The sequence below is a fragment of the Danio rerio genome, chromosome 13, assembly GCF_049306965.1.
Source record: "Danio rerio strain Tuebingen ecotype United States chromosome 13, GRCz12tu, whole genome shotgun sequence".
Taxonomy (NCBI): Eukaryota; Metazoa; Chordata; class Actinopteri; order Cypriniformes; family Danionidae; genus Danio; species Danio rerio.
The window spans coordinates 6,249,989-6,275,000 of record NC_133188.1 but is presented as its reverse complement, the minus strand read 5'-3'; the positions used below and the strand labels follow the sequence as shown (position 1 = coordinate 6,275,000).

General features: G+C 36.4%; 1 protein-coding gene across 3 annotated transcripts in view; it reads right to left on the bottom strand.

Moving 5' to 3' along the window:
• The window catches only part of apmap (adipocyte plasma membrane associated protein), a 27,803-nt gene extending 2,791 nt beyond the window's left edge, over nucleotides 1-25,012 (bottom strand). The window contains exons 1-9 of one of the 3 annotated variants that reach the window (XR_012388411.1): nucleotides 24,784-25,012; nucleotides 24,531-24,647; nucleotides 18,555-18,670; nucleotides 16,101-16,193; nucleotides 11,065-11,181; nucleotides 9,030-9,204; nucleotides 8,761-8,895; nucleotides 7,686-7,878; nucleotides 6,183-6,461 (exon numbers count right to left, since the gene is read on the bottom strand). Coding sequence is in view for 1 of the 3 variants with exons in the window: in NM_212608.1 (NP_997773.1) it covers nucleotides 6,252-6,461; nucleotides 7,686-7,878; nucleotides 8,761-8,895; nucleotides 9,030-9,204; nucleotides 11,065-11,181; nucleotides 16,101-16,193; nucleotides 18,555-18,670; nucleotides 24,531-24,647; nucleotides 24,784-24,875 (1,248 nt within the window). In the remaining 2 variants the exon portion in view is untranslated. 3 annotated transcript variants of the gene reach the window in all.

Below are 25,012 nucleotides of genomic sequence, written 5' to 3'. Positions count from 1 at the left end.
TAGTAGTTACAGTAGTATTACAGTTGCCAGTTTCTTAATCGGTGTAAAGAGTAACTGGATGTTTACAAAAGCATTTTGATGTTGATAAAGGTGTCTGCAATTATTGTGAAGCATTAAATCACTGTCAATTTAGCTGTCAAAACATGTTCATGACTGCATATGTATTATTATTTTTTAAAAAGCCGCATGTTGTGTATGTCTATTATACACAAATTGTACTAAAGCGATCTAAAGAGTTCATATTAATACATTTTCCATTTGAACCACCAGGTGGTAGTCTTTGAACTTTTATTTTGGAGTGCAGATTGCATAACTTTATATTTATATATATATATAGTTAAAAACATACATTTACGATAGTCTCATGTGTATATAACTACCACTGTAAGAAAATATCAGCATTCGGTACATACTTTCAGTATTATCTTTGCTTGAACTAAGCCGATCTAATCCTGTTTATATAAAAATGAGCCTGCTCCCGAGCAGGTTTGAGCTACCAGAACTGTTGCTCTGACAACAACTCTCGGATCAGTTTTGAAGAACGAAATGATCCTGGATCATGTCAAATCGTCGATAATCAAATCCAGCTAATTTAGTAATCCATGTACGAAGAACAGACCCGTTTTTGTCTTTGTCATAATCTGTCATACGGATGATCGTCATGAAGCCTTTATGAATACGTCATGGATTTTATAACAGCGTCATTAATATAAATATATATTAATATAAATATATATAGCTCCAACCCTAATCAAACGCACCTGAACAAGCTAATCAAGGTCTTACTAGGTATACTTAAAACGGTCCCACTTTATATTAAGTGGCCTTAACTAATATGTACGTACACAGGAATTAAGTTTGTTACAATGTACTTATTATGTAAATACATGTATTTACTGTGTACTTAGGCTTGATTAAATACATGTATGTAACTACATCTGTAATTAACTTTTGTAGTTACATTTTGTAAATACACTGTTGACCATCCCTTACACCTTAACCCACGCTTAAACCTACCCATACCACCAAACCTTTCCATAACCCAACCTCTATCCCAACTCAAAAGCACCACAAGTGTTCTCAAATACATTATAAACACAGTAAATACATTGTATTTATATTTTTGATGCAAGTACATAGTAGTTAGGGACACTTAATATAAAGTGGGACCCTTAAAACATTCAGGCAGGTGTGTTGAGGCAAGTTGGAGCTAAACTCTGCAGGGACACCCACCCTCCAGGGCTGAGATTGGTGATCCCTGCTTTGCAGTTTGACAAATATTGCAGCTGTTGGACAACATATTGTACTTTGAGGCTTTTTTTTAAGTAGCAACAATTTCTGCTGTTCTGACATCAGCTGCAGATGTGTATGAACAGAGAAAGTAGTTCTTACAAAAGGGTTTTGAGACTCTCCATGTTTGATTTTCTGTTTTATATACACTATTATGCCGCCAAACTGTTCTATAAACGCAACATCACACTAGTAGCTGTGCGATTATGGCTGTATATAGGCACTGCAGCCTCGAGCCAATGCACACCTCCCACTGGTGCCGATATACAGCCATATCACACTGCTTTGAGTGTGATATTGTTCATTTATATGGTACAAGCTGAATTTGTTATCAAAATTTCATTAAACAACACAACTATAACAACTTTCATTAAATAACACAATTATAATGGCTCATGAGAAGTATGTTTATGACAAGTTATGTTGTCTTGGTAATGTCGAGTTGTCATGATAAAGATGAAGACTGATCGTGATGCATTTGTTTAGGTCAAGTTGTCATAAGAAACAAGGTCATCTATGCATTTTAATGAGAATAGAGCGAATGACACTTAATAACAGTTTTCATAGGCATGCATAAATCCTCATTCACACTCATGACGTGTCAATTTGTTAAAATAACAAATGAAGAGTTCCTTTAAAAATGTTGGTGTTTTTCTCTTGCTTCCTTATGTAGGTTTATTTTTACTTTTAAGAAAAATATTAAGTTCTCTTAACTGCCCTTCAAATAAAATATCTCAACAACAAAAAAATAAATAAATAAAAATAAGACGCTGAGGAAAAATGCTCATTTTAGAAGAAAATTTCTGATGGCACTTAATGGTTTTTGTATCTGAACTCTTCATGTTTTAATGCATTGTGACTAAAAGCCAGGGTTGTTCCATCTAATATGCATTTCCTAACTCTTCTGATGTCTACAAATTAATATAAACATGTCAGAAAAAACAAAACAAAAAAAAACATGGCACCTTTTTTATTCTGTGCAAACAAACAAAATAAGTCAACTGAAATGTTCAAACTACTTATTTTCAAGAGTTCACACTTAGATATTGCTTGACGCTTTTAGCTGGTTTACCAGGGAGAGAACTCTGAGCTCGAAGATAATTGTAAGGGGGTATGAGATAAGGGGCCTCATGTATCAACGCTGCCAACGCACAAAAACTTTGCGTACGCCAGGTTTCACGCTCAGAATTGCTCACGTTTGGATTTACTAACAATGAACTGAACGTGGGAATGTGCGCAGCTCCACGCCAGCTTTATGGCTGGCACATTTTTTTGTGCGTGTGTGTTTTATTTCCATTGGCGACTCCTAGAGGCAGTTATGTTAAATTCCTCTCTACAAAGTGTCTGAGCCTTGCAATGGCAGCTGTATGAGACGGGTTCATCTAGCATGTATATAAGGTTTCCATACCATACATTTGACCAGCCAAACATTAAAGCACAATTTGCAGCGGTCTCCTGTTTTCCCAATGTAATCTGAGCGATCTACCGCATGCACATTGCTATAAAGACACTATCTGAAGATGAATTTGCATGTGTGAATCAGAAACATTTCCATTCAATAAATGTGCAAATAAAATATGATGCACAAACTTATTAATGATTCCTATTTGTCTTTCTTGTGATAATTAGTTGGCAAAATCTGATATGTAGCGGGGGAAAAAAAGAAGAAAGAGTTCATGCTCGAACGTGTCAAAACATGTTGACTTGTCTTAAGAGCTGCGCCACTGAGACTGATACGGGTACTGCATTATTTTACATCTATAAATCACACTATTTCTTTTCTAATTCACTCAGTGCGATGTTCAGACCCAACTGTGTTAACCGCGTCAACTAAACTCTCCCATTCTATTTTTTTCTTTTGTTGTTAATTCCGGAGAACAAACCTGCAAATAACACCGCTTTTCTCCGGTCTACCTCCGAAAGCAGCACCTCCAATTCACATTCTGTTCAAAGTTTCTCTTTTTGCTTGCTTTTGCCGTTGCTTTTTTGTTGGGTTTTGCCAAAGTAGAGTCATTAGCATATTCATATGGGGGAGGAGGCAGGGAGGGGTTTTCTGCCCGTGCATGTTACGCTTAGTTTCACGTTCATTCGGATGTACAAAAGAATATGCATGAAATTCGGCGTACGCAGTGTTTCATACATCTGAATTTTTTTCTGTATGACAAAATGTTTTAGTATGATTTCCATGCAAGTCTTCGTACATGAGGCCCCAGGTGGTTCTCGAGAGCTTCCCCTGGTAAAGGAGAAAAAGAGAGTTTCTTCAAACAAACAAACAAGATAAGGGAGTAATGCTAGTCTATTTATAGTGAATTTGGAATGATCCAATTGGCTTACTAATGATTACAAATGAGACCAGCTGCGATCAATCATATCACATGATCCTCAAAATTAGTTTGTGAAACTTCACTTAAAATTAACAAACACAATTCTTGACTTTTTTTTTCCTTCAACTTAATTGTTTTATTTTCAATCCACTTTATGTTAAGTTAACTTAAAGAGAGATGAGGTTCTCAAGGTCAATGTGAACCTTGGCTCTAGGGGTCAAGAAAAGGTCAAGAATCTTGGTGCAATTCTAGAGTCAGATCTGAGTTTCAGTAGTCATGTCAAAGCAGTTAGTAAATCAGCATACTATCATCTCAAAAACATTGCAAATTCTGATGCTTAGTTTCCAGTGAAACTTGTTTATGCTTTTATCAGCAGTAGGGTGGATAACTTTAACGGCCTCCTCACTGGCCTTCCCAGCTACAGCTCATCCAGAACGCTGCTGCCAGGATTCTGACTAGAACCAGGAAATCAGAGCACATCACACCTGTCCTCAGGCCCTTACACTGGCTTCCAGTTACATTCAGAATACATTTTTAAAGTATTTATACTGGTCTATAAATCACTAAAAGGCCTAGGACTTCAATACATTACAGATATGCTCACTGAATGCAAACTTAACAGATCACTCAGATCTTTAGGATTATATAAATTAGAAATTCCAAAAGTTCAGTCAAAGCAGGATGAATTGGCTTTCAGCTACTGCGCCACTCACTGCTGGAATCAGCTTCCAGAGATGATCAGATGTGCTCCAACATTTAAGTTAAAAATCAAGACTAAAAACACATCCGTTAAGCTGTGCCTTTACTGAATGAACACTGTGCTTAGTACCAAAATCACATTATTGTCTTTCTTTTTCTTTTTCATTCTTTTATAAGCCGTTTTTATTATTTGTTGTTATTTTCTTATACTTGTCTCTTTTTTTTCCTGTTTATGTAAAGCACTTTGAAACTTGGTTGGTAAACAACAACGCTTATTTCAATTAGCAAGAAATATTCTGCAGTAGATTACTCAATAAAAATGAAAACAGTTACATTCAATATAGATATATATAAATATATATAAATACAAATATATATATATATATATATATATATATATGTATATATATGTGTGTGTGTGTTAACACATTTACAATGTACTTACTGTAGAAACATTTATACGTTTCAGTAACAATCTAAAAGCTTTTTGACAAATTTGTGAAAATGAAAATGCAGATTTGTGAACATGGGTTTGAAAGTACAAGTTTTTGGTGATATTCTCTGTATAAACTACAATTATATGCATCTGTAGTCCTCTGTTTTTGTTTAGGTTTTTGCACTCGCACATGAATATCTTTCTCTTTTTTTTCACGTTTTTGTAATTTGCATAACTATGATGTTATTGATTTGAAAAGGGCCTTAAAAACGCTGTTGGAATGTAAACAAATGACCAACAACAGGTTTTATTTTTAGATTCCATCAGTGTAAACTGCCCCTCAGTTATGCATATGTTACATCTATATTGACATACACTGTAAAAAATTCTGCCCTCCACTTCCTGTTGTCCCAACACAAATCGAATAAGTTGACTCGATTGGTTTTATCAAATCTAAGTGGATTGAACATAAAACATTGAAGTTGTCTAGAAAAAAAACAAGAATTGTGACGATTTTAAGAAATTAGTTGGAATAAGCAGCAAAAGTAAGTATTTTAGTGTAGATATAATTTAAGAGTCTTTTTTTCTTTAATCCAATTAGCATCAACCTTAAACAATCTTAGACATCAACATGACTTTGGTTTGAAGATTTAATTTAAAGTTACATGTTCAGTGTCTCCATTTCACAACTCATGCATTGCATGGGAATCAAACCCAGCCAATCTTCATGCTTTACTCTTTAACTACTGGAATGCAAAATTTAAAATATATATGTAATATTTTGACTTCCTACTCAGGTAATTCTGTTGTTCCCGCTGTGCGACCTACCATTTGAGAACCACTGATTTAATGACGTTATTGCTGATAATTCTTATGGACACTTAATGAAATATGAATGGGAGAAAAACTAAGGTGTGCTAAATACTGTAAAGCCAGCATTGTTTATCAGGCAAGAGTGACACGGCAACATATACAAATAATGATGAATTAATACTTTCAACCACTCGATTAAAAATAACCACACCAGAAATAGCTATGGCTGTGCGTTTCAGAGATTCATAATGAACCCGAAATGTCCTTTCACTTCCCCTAAACAACATCTCTATTCTGCCGACGTGCTCAGCATCTTCAAGGAAACCAGTTGGCAGCTCTATATTAAGGTCGGTGCAGATAAAACGAGCCCAGAAACCGCACCGAGAAACGAAAATAGTAATGGCACGTCTTTTAATTTAAAAACAGCCTGTCTGAGAGCTCATTATACGTCGCTCGGCTCTAAAAAAGGAAAAATCACCCACGCAGATTAATGAAAAACAAAAAACAGGCATCTGTCGGAGCTAAAGGAAGAATACGGGGATCAAATGAAAGGACTGTGTTTGTTCGTTTGTTAACTGTAATCTGGAAGAAGTTGATAAGTGTTTTTGTTGATGCCTTGCCAGCGTTAATTGCTTGAAAATCTGTTCGTCTGGAAGCCACGGTGAAAGCAGCGGAGCATCTGTGGAGTTTCACACTTTGCTCAGATCCAGCTTGCAGAGATACGGCGAGCGGAAGGAGCCCAGGTAGAGGTGTCCGCTGTACTCGTGAGCCTCGCTGCTGTAGGCTGAAACCAGGCCCTGAGGATCGTGGAAACTGCGCACGCACGTGCCGTCGCCCTGCAGCTCCACCACCAGACTGTAACGCGGCACGAACTTCAACAGAGTGTCTTGACTGAAGAGCTGAAACACACATAAAAACATCCAGAAATCGACAACAAGATTAAACTACAACAATGTCCTGACTGAAGAGCTGAAACACACAGAAAAACATCCAGAAACCAAAAACTTCAAAAGAGTTTCCTGACTGAAGTTTGTCCTGAGTTTTTGTGAGATTCATTCAGAGTGACTCTCCAGTAAAACAAACCTTACCAATTCAAATGATCTATTCAGACCGAGTCTCCTGTAAACAACTCACTGATTCATATGATTTATTCAGAGCAAGTCTCCAGTTAAAAAAACTCACTGATTCAAATGATTCATTAAGAATAAATCTCCAGTTAAACATCTCCCTGATTCAAATGATCCATTCAGAGTAAATCTCCAGTAAAAAAACTCACTGATTGCAATGATTCATTCAGGGTGAATCTCCAGTAAAAAACCTTGCTGATTCAACGTTTTTTCTAGGTATCCATTCAGACTGAGTCTCCTGTAAACAACTCACTGATTTAAATGATCCATTCAGATTGAGTCTCCTGTAAACAACTCACTGATTCAAATGATCCATTCAATGTGAATCTCTAGTAAAAAAAAAAAACCTTGCTGATTCAAATTATTCATTCAGACTGAGTCTCCTGTAAACAACTCACTGATTCAAATGATCCATTCAATGTGAATCTCCAGTAAAAAAAAAAACTTGCTGATTCAAATTATTCATTCAGATTGAGTCTCCTGTAAAGAACTCACTGATTCAAATGATCCATTCAATGTGAATCTCTAGTAAAAAAAAAAAACCTTGCTGATTCAAATTATTCATTCAGACTGAGTCTCCTGTAAACAACTCACTGATTCAAATTATCCATTCAATGTGAATCTCCAGTAAAAAAACTTGCTGATTCAAATTATTCATTCAGACTGAGTCTCCTGTAAACAACTCTCTGATTCAAATGATCCATTCAGAGTGAATCTCTAGTATACAACTCACTGATTCAAATGATTTATTCAAAGTGAGTCTCCAGTATACAACTCACGGATTCAAATGATTAAATTAGTGAGTCAACAAATCACCAATTTCAAATGAATCATTCAGAATGAGTCTCCTGAAAGTGAGTTTTCTGCATTGTTTAGTAAATAATCTGATGGGTATTGTGAGCTGAAAATTAACAGGAAACATTCTGGAGACACCAAAGACTTACATCTTTTAAAAGGTGGTAAAATAGTAGCCTTTAAGAGACAGAGATAGCTCACCTTAAAGATGAGTTTCTTCAGCCAGGGTCTTTGAGAAAGGAAGTCCAGCATGGAGAAGCCTGGGTTTGGCCGCACAGCAGACATGGCCACCCAGTATCCACCTGAAGAACTGCGCCGAATGTTGTCAGGAAAACCCGGCAGGTTCTCTATAAATGTATCCATTCCTCCTTTATTGAGACCAGACACGTGAACTCTGGGAAGAGATTAAATATGCAGTCACGTAAACACACATTCACTCTCAATCACACATTCACTGTCAGACATGTGCATTTGAACCTGAACGCCACACCCTGTACTTCTCACGATAAGAAATAACGGATAAGACAATAACGGTCATGACATGCATATAAAAGAAATTGTTGACGATCTAATGTTTGAATTTAATGTTGCAGTTTCCAAATAAATTACATAACCCAGCTGTAAATTTAAAAAAAAAGCCATTTATTATTAGGTACCGTAAATATCAACCACATCAACACTATGACTACTTGCTTAGAGCACTTATAGTCGACCAGCTGCAGCAGTCTGTCGCAAATAAAAGCAATAAAATGAAACCCACTAGTCTAGCGCGAGTCATTTATATGAAATGAATAAAGCTCTGCATGTATGTTCATGTTGAAAAATAAACAAATAAAAATAATAGGGAAATAAATCACCTTGCAATTGTTTTTAAACAATCAAAAGTGTACTTCCACTGTAACTTAGTATACTGTAAAAATGATTTAATTGATATTATTATAAAAAAGTCTTGTATGCAATTGTAAATAGATCTTATTAGATTTTATTTTGTAAAATGACAGATAGCAAGATTTTTGAGGAAAATGCTTTTTTTCTCTAGCATTATATATATATATATATATATATATATATATATATATATATATATATATATATATGTTCAAATATTTAGCTTTTCCTTCAATTTCTTTTCTGTCTGTAAAATGTTTTTTTTTTTTAAATAATATATTAAATAAATACCCATTTATTGTTTTGTTTTATTCTATGGATAAAGGCATATACAGGGGGGCTAATAATTCTGACTTCAACTACAAGTAAACACTACAGTGAGCATCACCTCTTGATTCTTGCCATTGTGGTTTCAGCCACCAGAACAGACTCCTCATCAGGGAAGAGCTGGATGCCGTTAGGAAACCTGAGGTTCTCCATCATCACATTAACTTCCTTAGTCTCCGTGTCATACTCAAGCACTCTGAAACAACCACACGAGAAACATTAAATACTCTACTATTACAGCATTTCCAATGAAAATAATCAGATGCCAAAATGCACAACAAAAGTGCAAAAAGCCATGAAATGCACAGGAATTGGTCATGACCCAGTTACCGTCCATCTGCTGTGGCCTCCATGATGAGGTGCATGAAGTCTCTGCGCTGCCACCTGCTGCTGGAGTCAGTGAAGTACACCTTTTTCCCATCCTGAGTCACATCCAGATCGTTCACAAAGCCCAGACGTCGACCGGCGATCCTCTTCTCCGTGCTCACCAGAGATTTCACCTCACCTGAATACAAAAAAAAAAAAAAAAACAGAAACAGCGTGCTTTTTTTTTTTTTGGAGCCTGCCAGATGTGACCACTTTTAAAAGAATGTGGTATGAAGATGCATCAATTCCTGCATTTCTGTTCTATGGAAATAAAAGAACTATATATAACTACATGTATATATAACTATTAATAACTACATGTAGGATTTGGAGCATAAGTTGTTGTTTTTTTCAGTGGATTAACTGGTACAGAGTTCACTTTAAGACTAACCATCGATATATACACTAGATGTCACATACAGACCCTGAGCATGCGTCAATAGCGCCGCCACATTTGTTCAGTGCTCCCAGGACAAAAGTCATTCAACCTCTGTTACGACTGAAGTTTATTTATTTATTATTGCGTATTGCATGTCTTTTTCTTTGTCCCGCCTTCTTGTTGTTTTTTCTGTTATCCCATAGGCTCCCATTTTGGCGAGAGCTTGTGTTCTGATTGGCTGCTGGTCTCGGAGGCCTGTATAAAAAAAGGGGCTTCCGGCAGGGTTCGGGGAGCTCATTTGTGCTGCGTTCAGTGCTGGGAGTGGAGCTCCTGGATTTCCCCAATAGCCCTCAGGCCGACGACCAACTTTCTAACTTGTTACCTTTGTTTATATGTTTAACTTACTTTTGAGAGTTTAAGCTTGTAGGGGTGGCCTGCCTATTTATTTGATTACTTTTGACTATGCTTATGTTTAGGGAGAAAGGTAAGCTTCCAGTGTTTTTCTGTACAAATGAATACGTAATTTAGTGCATTTACTTTATAGATTCTTCTGTTTGTTATTTTGGCCTGTGACCAACCTGAAGAGATGCTCATATATATATTTACTACTTTTTTCTATAATAAATCTATTCATATACTCTCAACTGAGTGTCCGAGTTTGGTTGTCGACCGAAGGGGATCACTCCCTGAGGACTCGTAGTTCCAGAGTCATATTGAAGATTCATTCAAAATGAACGAATCGTTCATGAACGACCCATCACTACCTGTAATGCGTTACCCCCAACACTGATTATTACTATTTAGTAAGATGCATTATTATGAAAACAACAAAGACATTTTCAAGCACTTTAACCAAAATTGAAGCACTTTTCAACCTTGAAAACTAAATTAAAATTCACGCACTTTCAAAGATTTCCAGCACCTGAATGAAGCCCTCTAACTGAATATAAGCTGTTGTGGATTGTTCATTCATCAATTTTTATGTACATATGCATGTTGTACATGGGTTATTTCTAAACTTTTAACAAACCAACTTATATTTTATACACAATTGACACTGTAACTACAGCCCTTTATTATGTGTGTAATTGTAATTTCCATTTATTTTGGGTGAAGGGCTCGGAAAAATATTTATTTTCTTACATTTATCCTGCTATTTATTCATTCAGTCATTTTCCTTCAGCTTAATCCCTTATTTATTAGAGGTCGCCACAGCGAAATGAACCGCCAACTTATCCAGCATATGTTTCAAACAGCGGATGCCCTTCCAGCCGCAACCCAGTACTGGGAAACACTCATACACACTCTCACTCACACACATACACTATGGGCAAATTTCTTTACCCAATTCACATATAGCACATGTCTTTGGAGTGTGGGGGAAACCGGAGCATCTGGAAAACAGGCAGAACATGCAAACTCCACACAGAAATGCTAACTGGTCCAGGAGAGACTTGAACCAGCGACCTTTTTGCTGTGAGGCAACAGTGCTACCCACTTGGACACTGTGCCACTCCGCTGCTATTTTTGTACGAGTTTAATAAACACATGAACAACGACAAACTATCTTTTTTTTTTTAAAGACTTTTTCTATTTGAGTATGTGGATTCTCTTCTGTACCTGTGACAGGATTGACCTCAAACAGTCCCAAATAAGCATCAGCTACAAACAAGGTTCCGTTGGGTCCCACTCGGATTCCCAGAGGACGTCCGCATGTGTGCTCGTGCTCTCGAGAGCCTGCGAATCAGAAAACAAACCCTGATGCTCAACACTTAAGAAAACAGCATTGGATCATCACAAACCCAGTTTAAGTCAAAACTATTAATATCAATAATGTTTTATATTTCCCATGTACTGCTGAATAGATGAAGACAAGATTTTTAACGACATTTTTAAACATAATAGTTTTAATACAACATTTTTTTTTGTCTTTGGCATGATGACTCCATTAAGAAAATTATATTTTACTAGCTATTTTGCTAGTATTCTGCTGAAACAGAACCTATTATGCAAAATTTACTTTAATCAGGGGTTTAAACACAGCTGTGTGGCAACAGTGTGTGAAAATAACCAGCTTCTAATGGTAAAAAAATATATTAATTGCATTTTTTATAATCACACTTGATAAAAATAGTCTGCAGGAACACACATTCTCCCTTTGTACAGGTCATCAGAAGAGGAAATCCCCGCCCATCTCTCCCTCATTAGCATATCACATTAGTCTTGCTTTTGAATCTGCCACTATGCTGACACACAGGCATTTGTATTTGTCTCCTCTATTGAAAAAGAGTAAAATCTCATTTGAATTTAAAGCGACAGACATCAAAATGGCACAATTAGGATCAAAGCCTGAAAAAGGCACACACACACACACACACACACACACACACACACACACACACACACACACACACACACACACACACACACACACACACACACACACACACACACACACACACACACACACACACACACACACACACACACACACAATATAGAGACATCAGAGACTTATTTTACATCTTGTAAAAAGGGGCATAATAGGACCCCTTTAAAGTGCAATTTAAAACCTATTTAATTAGGTTAATTAGGAAAGTCAAGTGCTTTTTTTCTGTATCAATCAAAAAATAAATAAATACATTTTAAGAGGGCCAATAATTTTCACCTAAAAACTGCTATTATTCCAGCCAAACTTAACTAAATAAGACTTTCTCCAGAAAGTTTAAATAATATTAGCATTTCCTTACTCTGTTAAACATCAATATATGAAAAAAAAAGAACATTCACTAATAAATTAGCTTTTAACTGTTTATCTAATCAACAGGGTTTCTGCAGGTTTAACAAAGTCAAATTTAGGACCTTTTAAGATCATTATGAATGAAATGTCAGACTTATACAGGACTAAACACTAAGAGTTTTGTCTAATAGTCTGGCTGGTCCCACAAAAATATTATTATTTTTGAATCATATTTACCAGCCCCCTCAACACTTTCTAATTAGTTATTTCTTAGCCACATATTTTAAATAATGTGTCAAAACAAATCAAACCCTAGTTATATACATACACATTCTTCTCAACCTAACTTTGCTTCATCTTCTTCAAAAAAATAAATAAAAATAAAATAAATAAAGAACCTAAATATATTGCTACATAGAGTTATAGAGCTTTGTTCAAAGTTTTTAGATGAATTGTTGGTGATGGGTTGGGTAGCTTTGCATGGACATCTGAAAATTAAGACCTGACCTGTTTAACAATTTAGGACCTACAAGACATGATTTCAGTAAATTCATACACATTTTTACTACTAAAATTCCATGATTTTTCCATGACTTTTCCAGGACATTCAAGTAATTTTTCATGACTTAATATTTAATGTAATGTCTATGTATACATGGTAAATAATAATTAAAATTGCATATTTAAATGTATTACAGCATATCTTTTTTTGGCTGAAGACAGAAAAGAAGTAAAGACAACTAACTCATTTTCAAGTTTACAGATATTAGTAAAACTAATTTTCATGACTTTTCCAAAACTTTGTGGGTTTTTCAGTTTTTCCAAAACTTTTCCAGCACTGCAAAATGCCGTGTCAAAATTCAATGACTTTTCCAGGTTTTCCATGACCGTATGAATCCTGATTTAAGACTTTTTAAGGCCTTCATTTTAGTTTTTAAGACATTTTAAGACGCTGCAGAAACCATGATCACAGTAGCTCAAGTATTCCACAACTTGCTTTAGGTAGGAACAAATTGCTTTAAGTAGGCAACAGTTTAAAATTCTGAGCACATTTTATGTTTGTTTTAACCGTGTCAGCAGTTTACAGCATGGCCAAGCTGAGGGAGTAATGCATACATAAGCATTTTCAAACATCTTTATATGCAGATTTAACATTATATTACAGAATGTACATTAAACAAATCAAACAAGATACATGTAATCATCATAATACTAGAAGTATTGTCAGTAAGGTTTATATAAAAAATAACAATAATAAAATAAATAAATAAACAAACAAACAAACAAACAAACAAATAAATAAATAAATAAATAAATAAATACATAAATAAATAAATAAATGTACACGTGTAGGTCTTTATTAACTTACAATGCATGGACACACATGATAAATGAAACTAAATGAATTCAAAAGACAAACTAATTAAGTATAAAAATATATTCATTAATTTATTAATTTATTTATAGACAACTCTCCTAAATACTAAATTTTTTTTCCAGATCATGCACACTATTTGATATTACAGCATCTTGTGCATATTGAAACCATTTCCAGCAGTGACTATATGATTTTGAAATTCATCAAACTGAGGACATCTGAAAGACTCAAACACAAGTACTGGTTTACAAAAGGTGAACACATTTTCGGAAGGTTAAAGCAAAAACATGCTGCATTAAAAGACATTTGAACTTTGTGAAACGTTTTCACCTTTTGTAGTAGTTGTGTTTGACCCCCTCAACTGTCCTCAGTGTGGAAAGATCACTGTTGGAAAGAGTTCAAATATGCAGTAGCCTGGACATTTTAACAGCTCAGCAAGTGGCTCACTGTATTAGGCATCAAGCTTATGTAAACGTTTAAACAAACACGGTCATTTTTATTCATTTCATTAATAATTTGGTCTATAATTTGGCAAATATATGTAAACACACGTGAAAATCGCTTATCTCAGTGCTAAATAAGAATAAATCTGTATTTTGTTAAAATTATACGTAGTGAAATGTATTTAATAGAGAAGTTTTTTTTTTTGACACATTTTTAAACATAATAGTTCATTCATTCATTCTTTTTCGGCTTAGTCCCTTTATTAATCCGGGGTCACCACAGTGGAATGAACCACCAACTTATCCAGCAGGTTTTTACGCAGCGGATGCCCTTCCAGCTGCAACCCATCTCTGGGAAACATCCACACACTCATTCACAAACACTCATGCACTACAGACAATTTGGCTTACTCAATTCACCTGTACCGCATGTCTTTGGATTGTGGGCGAAACCGGAGCACCCAGAGGAAACCCACGCGAACGCAGGGAGAACATGCAAACTCCACACAGAAACACCAACTGACCCAGCCTAGGCTCGAACCAGCGACCTTCTTGCTGTGAGGCGACCCAGCCGAGGCTCGAACCAGTGACCTTTTTGCTGTGAGGCGACAGCACTACCTACTGCACCACTGCGTCCCCAACATAATAGTTTCAATAGCTCATTTTTAATAACTAATGTCTTTGATCTCTGCTATTATTACAGTACATAATAATTTACTAGTTATTTAGCAAGATACTAGTATTCAGCTTATGGTGCTTTCACATCTGTGGTTCGGTTTATTTGGTCAGGACCGAAGGCAACAAACGATACGTTGTAGCCTTTTTCTGCCGTTTTGGGTCCTTTTCACACCACACTGACTGTTTTGGTCAGAACCATTTGAAAAGAACCAAAATGTGTCATGTGTCATGTGACAAAATCCACATCACTCATTGGCCAGATGTTATTGAATGTACATCCTAAACTGCTTTTTGATTGGTCAGAATTAACATGCGGGAAAATGTCAATGTAACTAGCGCAAATAAACAAACCTGCAGACACAAAATGTGGCTTTTAAGGGGTGACTGCGCTGGCTGATTGCATCCCTGCTCATAGTACACTATATATTTTTATAGTAAAGTCACTTTAGACAAACGCTACATTTCGAGAATAAAGTGCAGATGCGGCTGGAAAACACACTGCAAACGACAAAGGAACATCACTTCAGTCACTTCAGGAGGAGGCGTGAATTAATTTAGCTAAACTGCAACATAGTCATCTACCGGAAATATTACCAACGATCCATCAGGTAATGTTTTTCCGTCTCTTTCTCTCTCTCTGTTTAAAATTGTTGGTAAAGCACTGTCAACAAATATTTCTCCTTCACATCCCATGATGCACAGCGCATCGGACTCCTGCAGCTGGATTATTCCAAAAAGACGCAGTACTTTTTGCGTTTGTTCTAGTTCAGATCATGTTCTCACCACAAATTAACCACTTCAGGGTTCATTTGAAAGCATACCGAGACCACCTCTTCAAGGAGGTCTCGATACACTTTCTTGGTCCCCTTTTGGTGAGCACTCAAGTGTGATTGCGACACCCACACCTGCCCAAACGAACCGGACCAAGAGGGAAAACGAACTCTGATGTGATTCAACCGAACTAAATAAGGCATATGTGAAAGCACCCTTAAAGTGCAATTTAAAGGCTTAACTGGGTTAGTTAGGTTAACTAGGCAATTCAGGCTAATAATATTAACCTTAAATAACAAAACAATAATAATAATAATAATAACTGTGATTTTTCTAACCAAATTTAAAAAATGATACTTAAAAATATAATAGTAAATACTGTGATAAACGTTTATTGGTCTGTTAAACATCACTTGGGAAATGAATATATAAATAAAAATATACAAATTATTTAGAAAAAAAACAATAATTGTAATGATATCTATCTGGAGGTTTATTGATTACATTAATGTTAAAACAATTATGGAGAATTTTGCAAAGACTTGTGGCCTTGTGCAACAAACCCAAGCAAACAACAAAGTTCACTATTGTTGACATACCCAACACAATGTTTGAGGAAACAGTCCAGAATTCTTGGATTCCTTACCACATGGTGGCTTGCCAATTGTTGCTAATACATGAATGTTCCTTCCCTCTATTTTGACTATCTTTCCATCAGCCGTCCCAGTGTAGAAAACATCTAAAAAACAAGAAAAAAAAGAAAAAAACCAACAACAATAAAAATCAGAGACATTTACAGACTGTCATTAAAGCAAAGTGTCAATTCTGTTATCCCTCATCTCTGTTATTCCTCAACCCTGTTATTCCTCAAACTGGTTTTCTGGTTTTCGTCTACCCGGCTTTTCATCAACCCTTTTATTCCTCAACCCTGTTATTCATCAACCCTGTTATATGTTAACCCTGGTTTTCATCAACCCTATTATTCCTCTACCCTGCTATATGTTAACTCTGTTATTCGTCAACCCTGATATTCATCAACTCTGTTGTTGGTGTAAGAAGTTTAACGATCCCACTTTATATTAAGTGGCCTTAACTAATATGTACTTACACAGGATTTAATAGTTTGTTAAAACGTACTTATTGTGTAAATACATGTATTTACTGTGTACTTATGCTTGATTAAATCCATGTATGTAATTACATCTGTAATTAACTTAGGTTATTACATTTGTAAATACACTGTTGACCATCCCTTACACTTTAACCCACCCTTAAACCTACCCATGCCACCAAACCTGTCCATAACCCAACCTCTATCCCAACTCAAAAGCACCACAAGTGTTCTCAAATACATTATAAACACAGTAAGTACATTGTATTTAATTTTTGATGCAAGTACATAGTAGTTAAGGACACTTAATATAAAGTGGGACCAGTTTAACAAAATTTAACTACAAGTAGTAACAGAGCCAAATGTTTCCATCACATTTAAGCATTAAGCATCATTTTTCCATTAATAATGGATTCAGTACTCTTTGTTATGTCATTCCAGTTTAAGAAAAATTAATAGGAAATGCTTGAAAAGTACAGATGAAGTCAGAATTATTAGCCCCCTGTATATTTTTTTTCCGCAAATTCTGTTTACAGGAAAGGATTTTTCAACACATTTCTAAACATAATAGTTTCTCAATTCTAATAACTGATTTCCTTTATCTTTACCATGACGACAGTACATAATATTTTTCTAGATTTTTTTAAAGACACTAGTATTCAGCTTAAAAAAAGGTAACTTAACCAGTTAAACTCTGCTGCTATTTGGGGATTTCCGCCTGGATTTTGCCAACCCAAATTTAAAAGCTTCCCAAATCAACATGCAGAGGTGTAAATGCAAAAATTTGGTATCATTTTAAAGAAAACCCTTTGAATTTTCATAAAACACTGTTGAAAGTGTTTAAAATAACTGTATATGTTGTCTGTGTTATAATAAACACCTAAAAAATGAGGCGCTTTTTGTATTTTTTTTTTATAAACCTAAATTTGAAAGTGTACCTTTTAGGTTCTGTGTGGTCTAGCGTGCTGTAATTAATTTAGGTGGTTCCTGCACATGTCTGTAATCATAGGAAAAAAAGAAAAATGCCTCTACCATAATCTATGCAAAAGTTATTGTTATTATCTCAACTGATGAGAGGTGCCATACAAGCCACAGGGAGCGATCATTGTTTTCTTATTTCACTATTCTTTTGTTTGATCAAACATATTTCACTGTGTTTGGACCACATCAGACATATAAAAGGATTCCTTATGCACATCACCTCAAAAACAGAGGAGAATGGCCCTGAAGCGCACAGCATAAGGTAAGAGATGACAGCTGTCTGTGCTATCTGGGGCTGCTTATTGATCATGAATGTATTGTTTACATTTCTGCGCCATGGAAACACCACAATTCATTCAACAACTGTTTGGCATGTGAATATAATTCAGTATAAAGAATGCTAGAACTGTATGAGCACTGGCAAGAGCTTTCATTTGAGCTATAACTTGTACATGTGTCATATGAAAATATATGAAAATGAACCAATGTAAAATACCTAGCTTGGGTCTCCAAAATACTGTGTATTTAAGTGTAAATAACTTTTATACAGTATAATAAAAACTAAAGTGATGCATATGTGCATAAAATATAGATTCTACACTTTCAAACGACACCACTTACGGGGGTCTGGTGCAACGCTAGCCCTTTAAATCTGAAAGCGAAAGTCGATGACGTCACGGACCCGGTACAGAGTTTAAGTGGTTAAAGGCTAAACTAGGTTAACTAGGCAAGTAAAACATCATTTGTGAAATACTTGAAAGAAGTAAATAAATCACAGGAGGTTGATTTCGACAGTTGATTTTGACTTTAACTGTACCTGCAATCCTGGAATGAGTTATAAATTTGTTACATAGCTGTTATTATATTACATCCAATAAAATAATACCTTATCATACATAACTTCAGTTGTTTTGGCAGCACAAGCGGAGTCTATCCCAGAGTGTCAAGCAGCTGGGATAAACTAGGTGAAAGTTCAACGGTTGCCTGCATTGTGTTGTAAATACTGACCTCCAATATTGGCAAGGGATTCTGGGCCAACGAGTCGCTCCTCAAACAGTCGCTCAGCCTGCCTGAGTTTCAAGTTGGGCTCATAACAGCCAGTCATAAGCGGTGGTTCATTAAGACTAATTATTAAACAGAAGAGAGAGAGAGAAAAAAACAAAACAAAAAAAGAGCATTAGTTAATTCATGTTCATTACCGTTGAGAAGATGTTCTGCACTGAAGCAAAAGCCAGTCTTATGGAGAACCGCTGGAGGAGATGAAATGCCCTACATATCAACTGCAGAGCCATCAATTATTAACTATTGTCATAAGTAAAAGAAAACGAGAAAGCGCACTGGGACTAGGTTTAAGTAGATGATTTATATTGGACCTTGAAGTGACTCAAAAACATTATAGCAGCAGATCAGAAACAAAAACATAAAGAATTATGAAAGAGGTTTTCCATTCAGAACACTGAAGTCCTACTGTATTCCATGATTTTCTTTCTGTGAAACACAGAAATATACCTCCTGACAAAAGTCTTGTCATCCATCCTAGTAGTAGTAAAAGCAGATTATTCCAGTGAATCATCTGTTGATGATGCATCCCAATCATCACAAATACTGCAAAAGACCTATTGGAACCCACAAGGACCCCAGATTCTCACAGAAATCAGTCAGACGATGTAGTGACGAGTGTTTTCCAAAACCCGTAGTAACGTAGTTCTAAGGTAAAACACCCATAATGATGCTTTAAATGGGGTGGAGTAACAACTTCTTTAGAGAAGAACCCCATAATTTCTTTATACAAATGATATTGTTTTACACGCACACACATTAAAAAAAATCCAATATTATTTTCAATAAAAACATGCACTCGTTTACCATATTAATTTAAATATATGTAAATAGCACATATAGGGCCTGGGTTTCCTTTACAAATATTATTGAGAACATTACATTTTCTATTCTAAAACATAAAATCACTTACCAAAGCCAACACGTATTCTACTATCATATATAAATCATATAAATAAAAAATTAATGAGGCAATTTAATTAGAAATGAAATGTAATATTTATTATTTATTAGGAAAATTTACTTCAATAATAAAATTAATAATGATGATGATAATGATGATTATTATTATTAATAATAAGTAGGAAAATGTTAATTAATTAATTTCTTTTTTTTAAAGTCTACTTTTACAATTTGACATATGCAAATCACTGCAGAAATGTTCTAACCAGCAGGCCCATGTCATACAGTAGGCTACATTTCTTCATAAATAACCTACTATAAAATAAAAAGCATTAACGTATGCTATGTTTTTTGTTTTCACAAACTTTGGAGCAATGACTGTACAAAATATACTAGCTTTGGAGACGTAACCTAAATTATAAAATGTAAAAATGCTTTGAAAGCAAATTACACTAAGAGAGAAGACTTTAATGCTTTTTTTTATTCCAAGTTTAAATGTAAGAATTGTCTAAATGAATAGGTCATAGGAGTGATAACTGGAAATAGAACACAGCCAGAAACTATGTTTCTAACTACAGCTATAGAGGTGTAGTTGCAAGTGCACAAGTTTGCGACGCAGTTTGCAAATGTTTGTAGGAACAACAGATTTGGGAAACGGAAAATCAGCTAACTATGTTTGTAATGATGGAACTTGTGATCTTAGTTGGCTAACGATGGTTTTCGGAAATGCACCCCTGCTCGGGTCCAGATTTGCAGACCTCCAGTGTGAATGACAGAATGTGTGTTGCGAACACAAGTTCACCTTAATTGCATCTTCTGCATTTGCCATCAACCCAGCTATGTTGACCAATCAGTAAGGAGAAAAAAAACATGAAAATCTTCACCCTGGCCAGAGTTTTGAGAAAGCTTGAGTTTCAATCAACTGACACTGAATTTTTATGTGGACAAAAAAAATGCAGTTTTGAAAACACCTGTGTTCATGTGGACGGGCTGAGGCTGACCCTTTAAAAAGACCAAACCTGCCACACCCTAAAGGTAGCATACTTTCAGAAACGAGTCTTCTTTTGGATTGCAACATTTCACAGGAAGGTATTTTGGGGATTTCGCAATAAAATATACAACTGGCATATAGCAAGAGAACACACAGTAAGACCAATTACTATGATTCAATACATGTGAGCAACGTTGCATGACACAATGTCTTAACTGTATTCCCTCTATAACCCAGTGCACATTGTTCATTTCACACACTAACTTACGCAACATCCAGCATTCATGTGCAATATCCTGACGTGTTTGCTTTTCTCCTAAATGAATCAAAGATAAGAGTAACTATTAAAATATGCCTACTACGCAGCTATGGAGTTTAGAGTTATGGGTTACACTTCTGGTTTAGGGAACTTCCATTCAAAATAACTGAAACAAATCTCTTTAATAACAAGGAAGCACTATTAAAAACCCTCATGCATAGTAAAACTGACTATGGTACGTTTGGATTTGTGCTTCATTATGAATATTGACTCACTATTGGTGATGGTTTGTTCTTGAATGATACGTTCATTTTGAACAAATCTTTTATGAGACTCAAGAACAACGAGTCCTCTCAGGGAGTGATTCATTCATTCGCACATGCGTACATTTGTGCAGTTGGACAAGAAAATTGGTTCATTTTTCAAGTCCACTATCGAGTTTGAGTTGTTCGTTCATCACGTGAAAGACAGAAGCCAATCATATGCATTTTGAGCCGGAAAAATATTTGATCCATTAATTTCTTGAGTCTTCAGTTTGAGTCATTTGTTCATCACGTGAAAGATAAAAGCAATCATATGGATGCATTCATTCTTTCATTCGTTCATTCGTTTTCTTTTTGGCTTAGTCCCTTTATTAATCAAGGGTCGCCACAGCGGAATGAACCGCCAACTAATCAAGCATATGTTTTACGCAACGGATGCCGTTCCAGCTACCATCCCGTTCCATCACTGGGAAAAATCCATACACACTCATTCACACACATACACTACAGACAATTTAGCTCACTCAATTCACCTATATGTCTTTGGATTTGAGGGGGAAACTGAGCACCCGGAGGAAGCCCACACGAACTCGGGGAGAACATGCAAACTCCACACAGAAATGCCAACTGACCCAGCCAAGGCTTGAACCAGCGACCTTCTTGCTGTGAGGCAAATGCTAAATACTGTGTCGCCCATTTTTCAACTTGTTAGTTCGTACACGACGGTAATAGTTTGATTAAGGTTTTTACTTGTTTACATTTGGAGAGCAGCATTTACAGCGGATCTTTCAGTCCATAATATTGTAGTGACATTAACGTACTGTAAACTTAGTAACTAAATCATTTTGACTAAGGTCTTTCCTTAAAAACTGAAAGAGCACTGCTGAAGATACAAACAAACTTTGCCATCTGAATAAACAAACAAAGGACACTGATCACACACTTATCAAATCTGTAGAGACAGAGCAATCAACACCAACTGGAACCGTGTCGTTTTTTAAATGAAGACGAGATCAGGGATCAGGGATCGGGATTTCACCATTTCCAGATGAGAAAAGCTCTCGGGTAAAAAAAATTCCTTACAAATATAATTTTGTTGCATGTTAGCAGACCACTGTAATCCACACACGAGTCCAGCTGCTCTCTCAGAGCTGGGAAATGGAAACAAAACCTTAGTTGCGGCACATTTATAAACGCAACACTGACGACTCGTGTCTCCAAACAATTCTTCCTCTAGTTTTAATTACGGTGGGCAACACAACGTGGCGTCTCTCTGCCGTCTTTAAAGTCACCTTTCCACTGCACATGACATTTGGATATGACTGTCTGAATACGCCCCCTAGTGGCAGTCGCACAGAATTTTCAGTTCTGACGTGCACCATGGGAGAAAAGCTGTTCTCGCAGTGTCCGAAATAAAAGAGTGCAAAAGCAATTCTCCGAAGTTGAATGAACAAATGAATGAATACTCGAAACTCAGACCGCTAAAAATATTGGTGGGAATGTGGAGACAACATAAAACATTATATCTTTATTACTTTTTTACTTACATTTATAAATAGAAATGTTTTTTTTTTTAATAAAGACTTTTTCTGATTAAAAAAAATTACCAAATAAAGTTCTATTTCTCATCTCGCGCACACGTACTTGCTTGTACAACACTGGAACACATCACATCCAGTCGGACGGTTGCATACGGTCTAGTCGCAACAGTTCAAATATTTCAACGGATCCGCAGCTCAAATCGAATCCGAATTTTCCGCATACAGAGATGATCAGAACTCCACGCAGCTCCCAGACTACTCTCCATTAGAAATGAATGACTTCCGGTCTTTCCAAGTTGTTTGTCGTGTGCAGTGGAAAGGAGGCTTAACGGGTAAAAACTTCAAAGATGTCATGCATATTAATGAAGTTTGCACTGCATACACAATAGAGCGCGCTGATTGGTTCGAAGTCTTTCTCTTTAATTAATCATGAAAGCTTAAAGGGTCACGAAACACCAAAACACATTTTTTGAGCTCTTGACAGTCGTATATGTGTCCCACACTGCTAAAAACACTGTTAGGACACCTATATTTCACTAAAAAGTGTAAATTGGTTGTTTTTGCGTTATTTTAAGCAAATTCGTACTTCCGTTTGAAACAAATTTTTGAAGCTGCGTCACGGCCATGACATAATAGAGTTGTATTCCAGCGTGCAGACTGGACGTCTGTGCCAGAGTGTGTCTTATTACGTCTTACAGTGTGATGCATTAATGCATGAGTAAGGCTTGGTTCAAACCAATCAGCGCGCTCTATTGTGCAACTTCATTAATATTCATTAATGTCACCGTGTGTACGCCACAGAGACGCCACGTTGTGTTGGCAAAACAAGCGTGAAGTGTTGCTTTTATAGTTTGCTGCCATTAAGTTTTGTTTTCATTTTCTCTCTGTGAGAGCTCAGCTGGATCACGTGTGGATTAACAGTGTACGCGACGCTTAACAACAATAACTTAAGTGTCTAAGGAGGATTATTGTTTACCTGAGAGATGTTCTCATCTGCAAACGTTGAAATCCGGATTCGCTTGTAACGTTAGTCTCCTCTTCATAAAGACGCGGCTCTAGTTGCTGGTGATTGTCCTGTCTCTACAGATTTGGTAAGTGAGCGACCAGTGCTCTTTGTTTATTCAGTTTGTTCGTATCGAATAAAGTTAACTATTGCACTGAGTGCAAACATAGCACCGCATTTTGTGACCGAAATAACACACGCGGCTTTCTGACGCTACCTGCCGTGTGCATTTAAGTTTCCGGGAAATGCGGACGGTTTTTTCTCTCATTCGCCGTGCGGTATCAAACATTGCATGAAAAATACACGCTTAGAGCAGTTCCTCGAATCAAATATCGCGTTTGTCGCGAGGGGCATAAATGAATTCCCTGAATGAAAGAGCCAAACTGCAGTTAAAGTCCAACATTTAATAATTTGGCAAATAATTCGACTACACATGTCCATGTAGGTTAAACACCATCACTTTCTCATGTGTGTGTATTTTGACTGAAACTCGCGCGTGCCCAAACAGACACTCCCACACCCTCCCACTTTAGTTCCTCTGACACTCCCCCCTAAACAGAGCTGGACACGCCCACTTTTCTGACTTTTTCCAAAGTAAAGGTGTGAAATCACCCTGCTGAAACGAGCGGGTTTCATGGCCCTTTAAAGAAGTCATGTTGTACCGGTCGGTACAGACAGCCAGTCTGCATACTAGAATTCACACAAGGATCTCATCGCCGTGACAGCTTCAAAATTTATTTTCAAACCGGAAAAACGAATTTGCTCAAAATAACGCAAAACCAACCAATTTTCACTTTATTGTGAATTATATGTGTCCTAATATTGATTTAGCAGCGTGGAATATGGCTGCCAACATCTCGAAAATGTGTTTTGTGACCCTTTAATAACCCCTATAACCAATGACTTCCTTAGTATTTGTTTTTCCTATATGTTCGTTTTTGGGTGAACAACCCCTTTAAACTCACCTGAAGACCTCCGGCTGGATGGGAGACTCCAGCACAAAAACGACCACCAGCAGAGGGAGGAGAAGAAAAGCCACCATGGTCAGTAACGTCACACGGAACACCTTCCCACTGTAAGTGCTGCAACACACACAAACACACACAGAGAGAAATAGACAGAAGTCATGCTTATTCCACATCAATTAAACCGACCATCGAGAAATGTTAATTAATAAATGACTAAGTGTGTGGGCCAGAGCAATGGAAAGTGTCTCACCTTGTGGCTTTATACTGGGGTTCGTGGGTTTCGTCTGTGATTATGTGAGGTCTGTTCAACCTCCTGAACCGCAGTCCCTCGGGCTCATTCATTTTGTTGTTGGGTCGACCTTCTCTCTATTCCTTCCGTTTCACTGATAAGTTCACGAACACATAGGGGGGGGAAATAGACTGATCCAGCAAACGTCAAATCGATTCAACACATCCCAAAGCCAGCGCAGTTCATATGC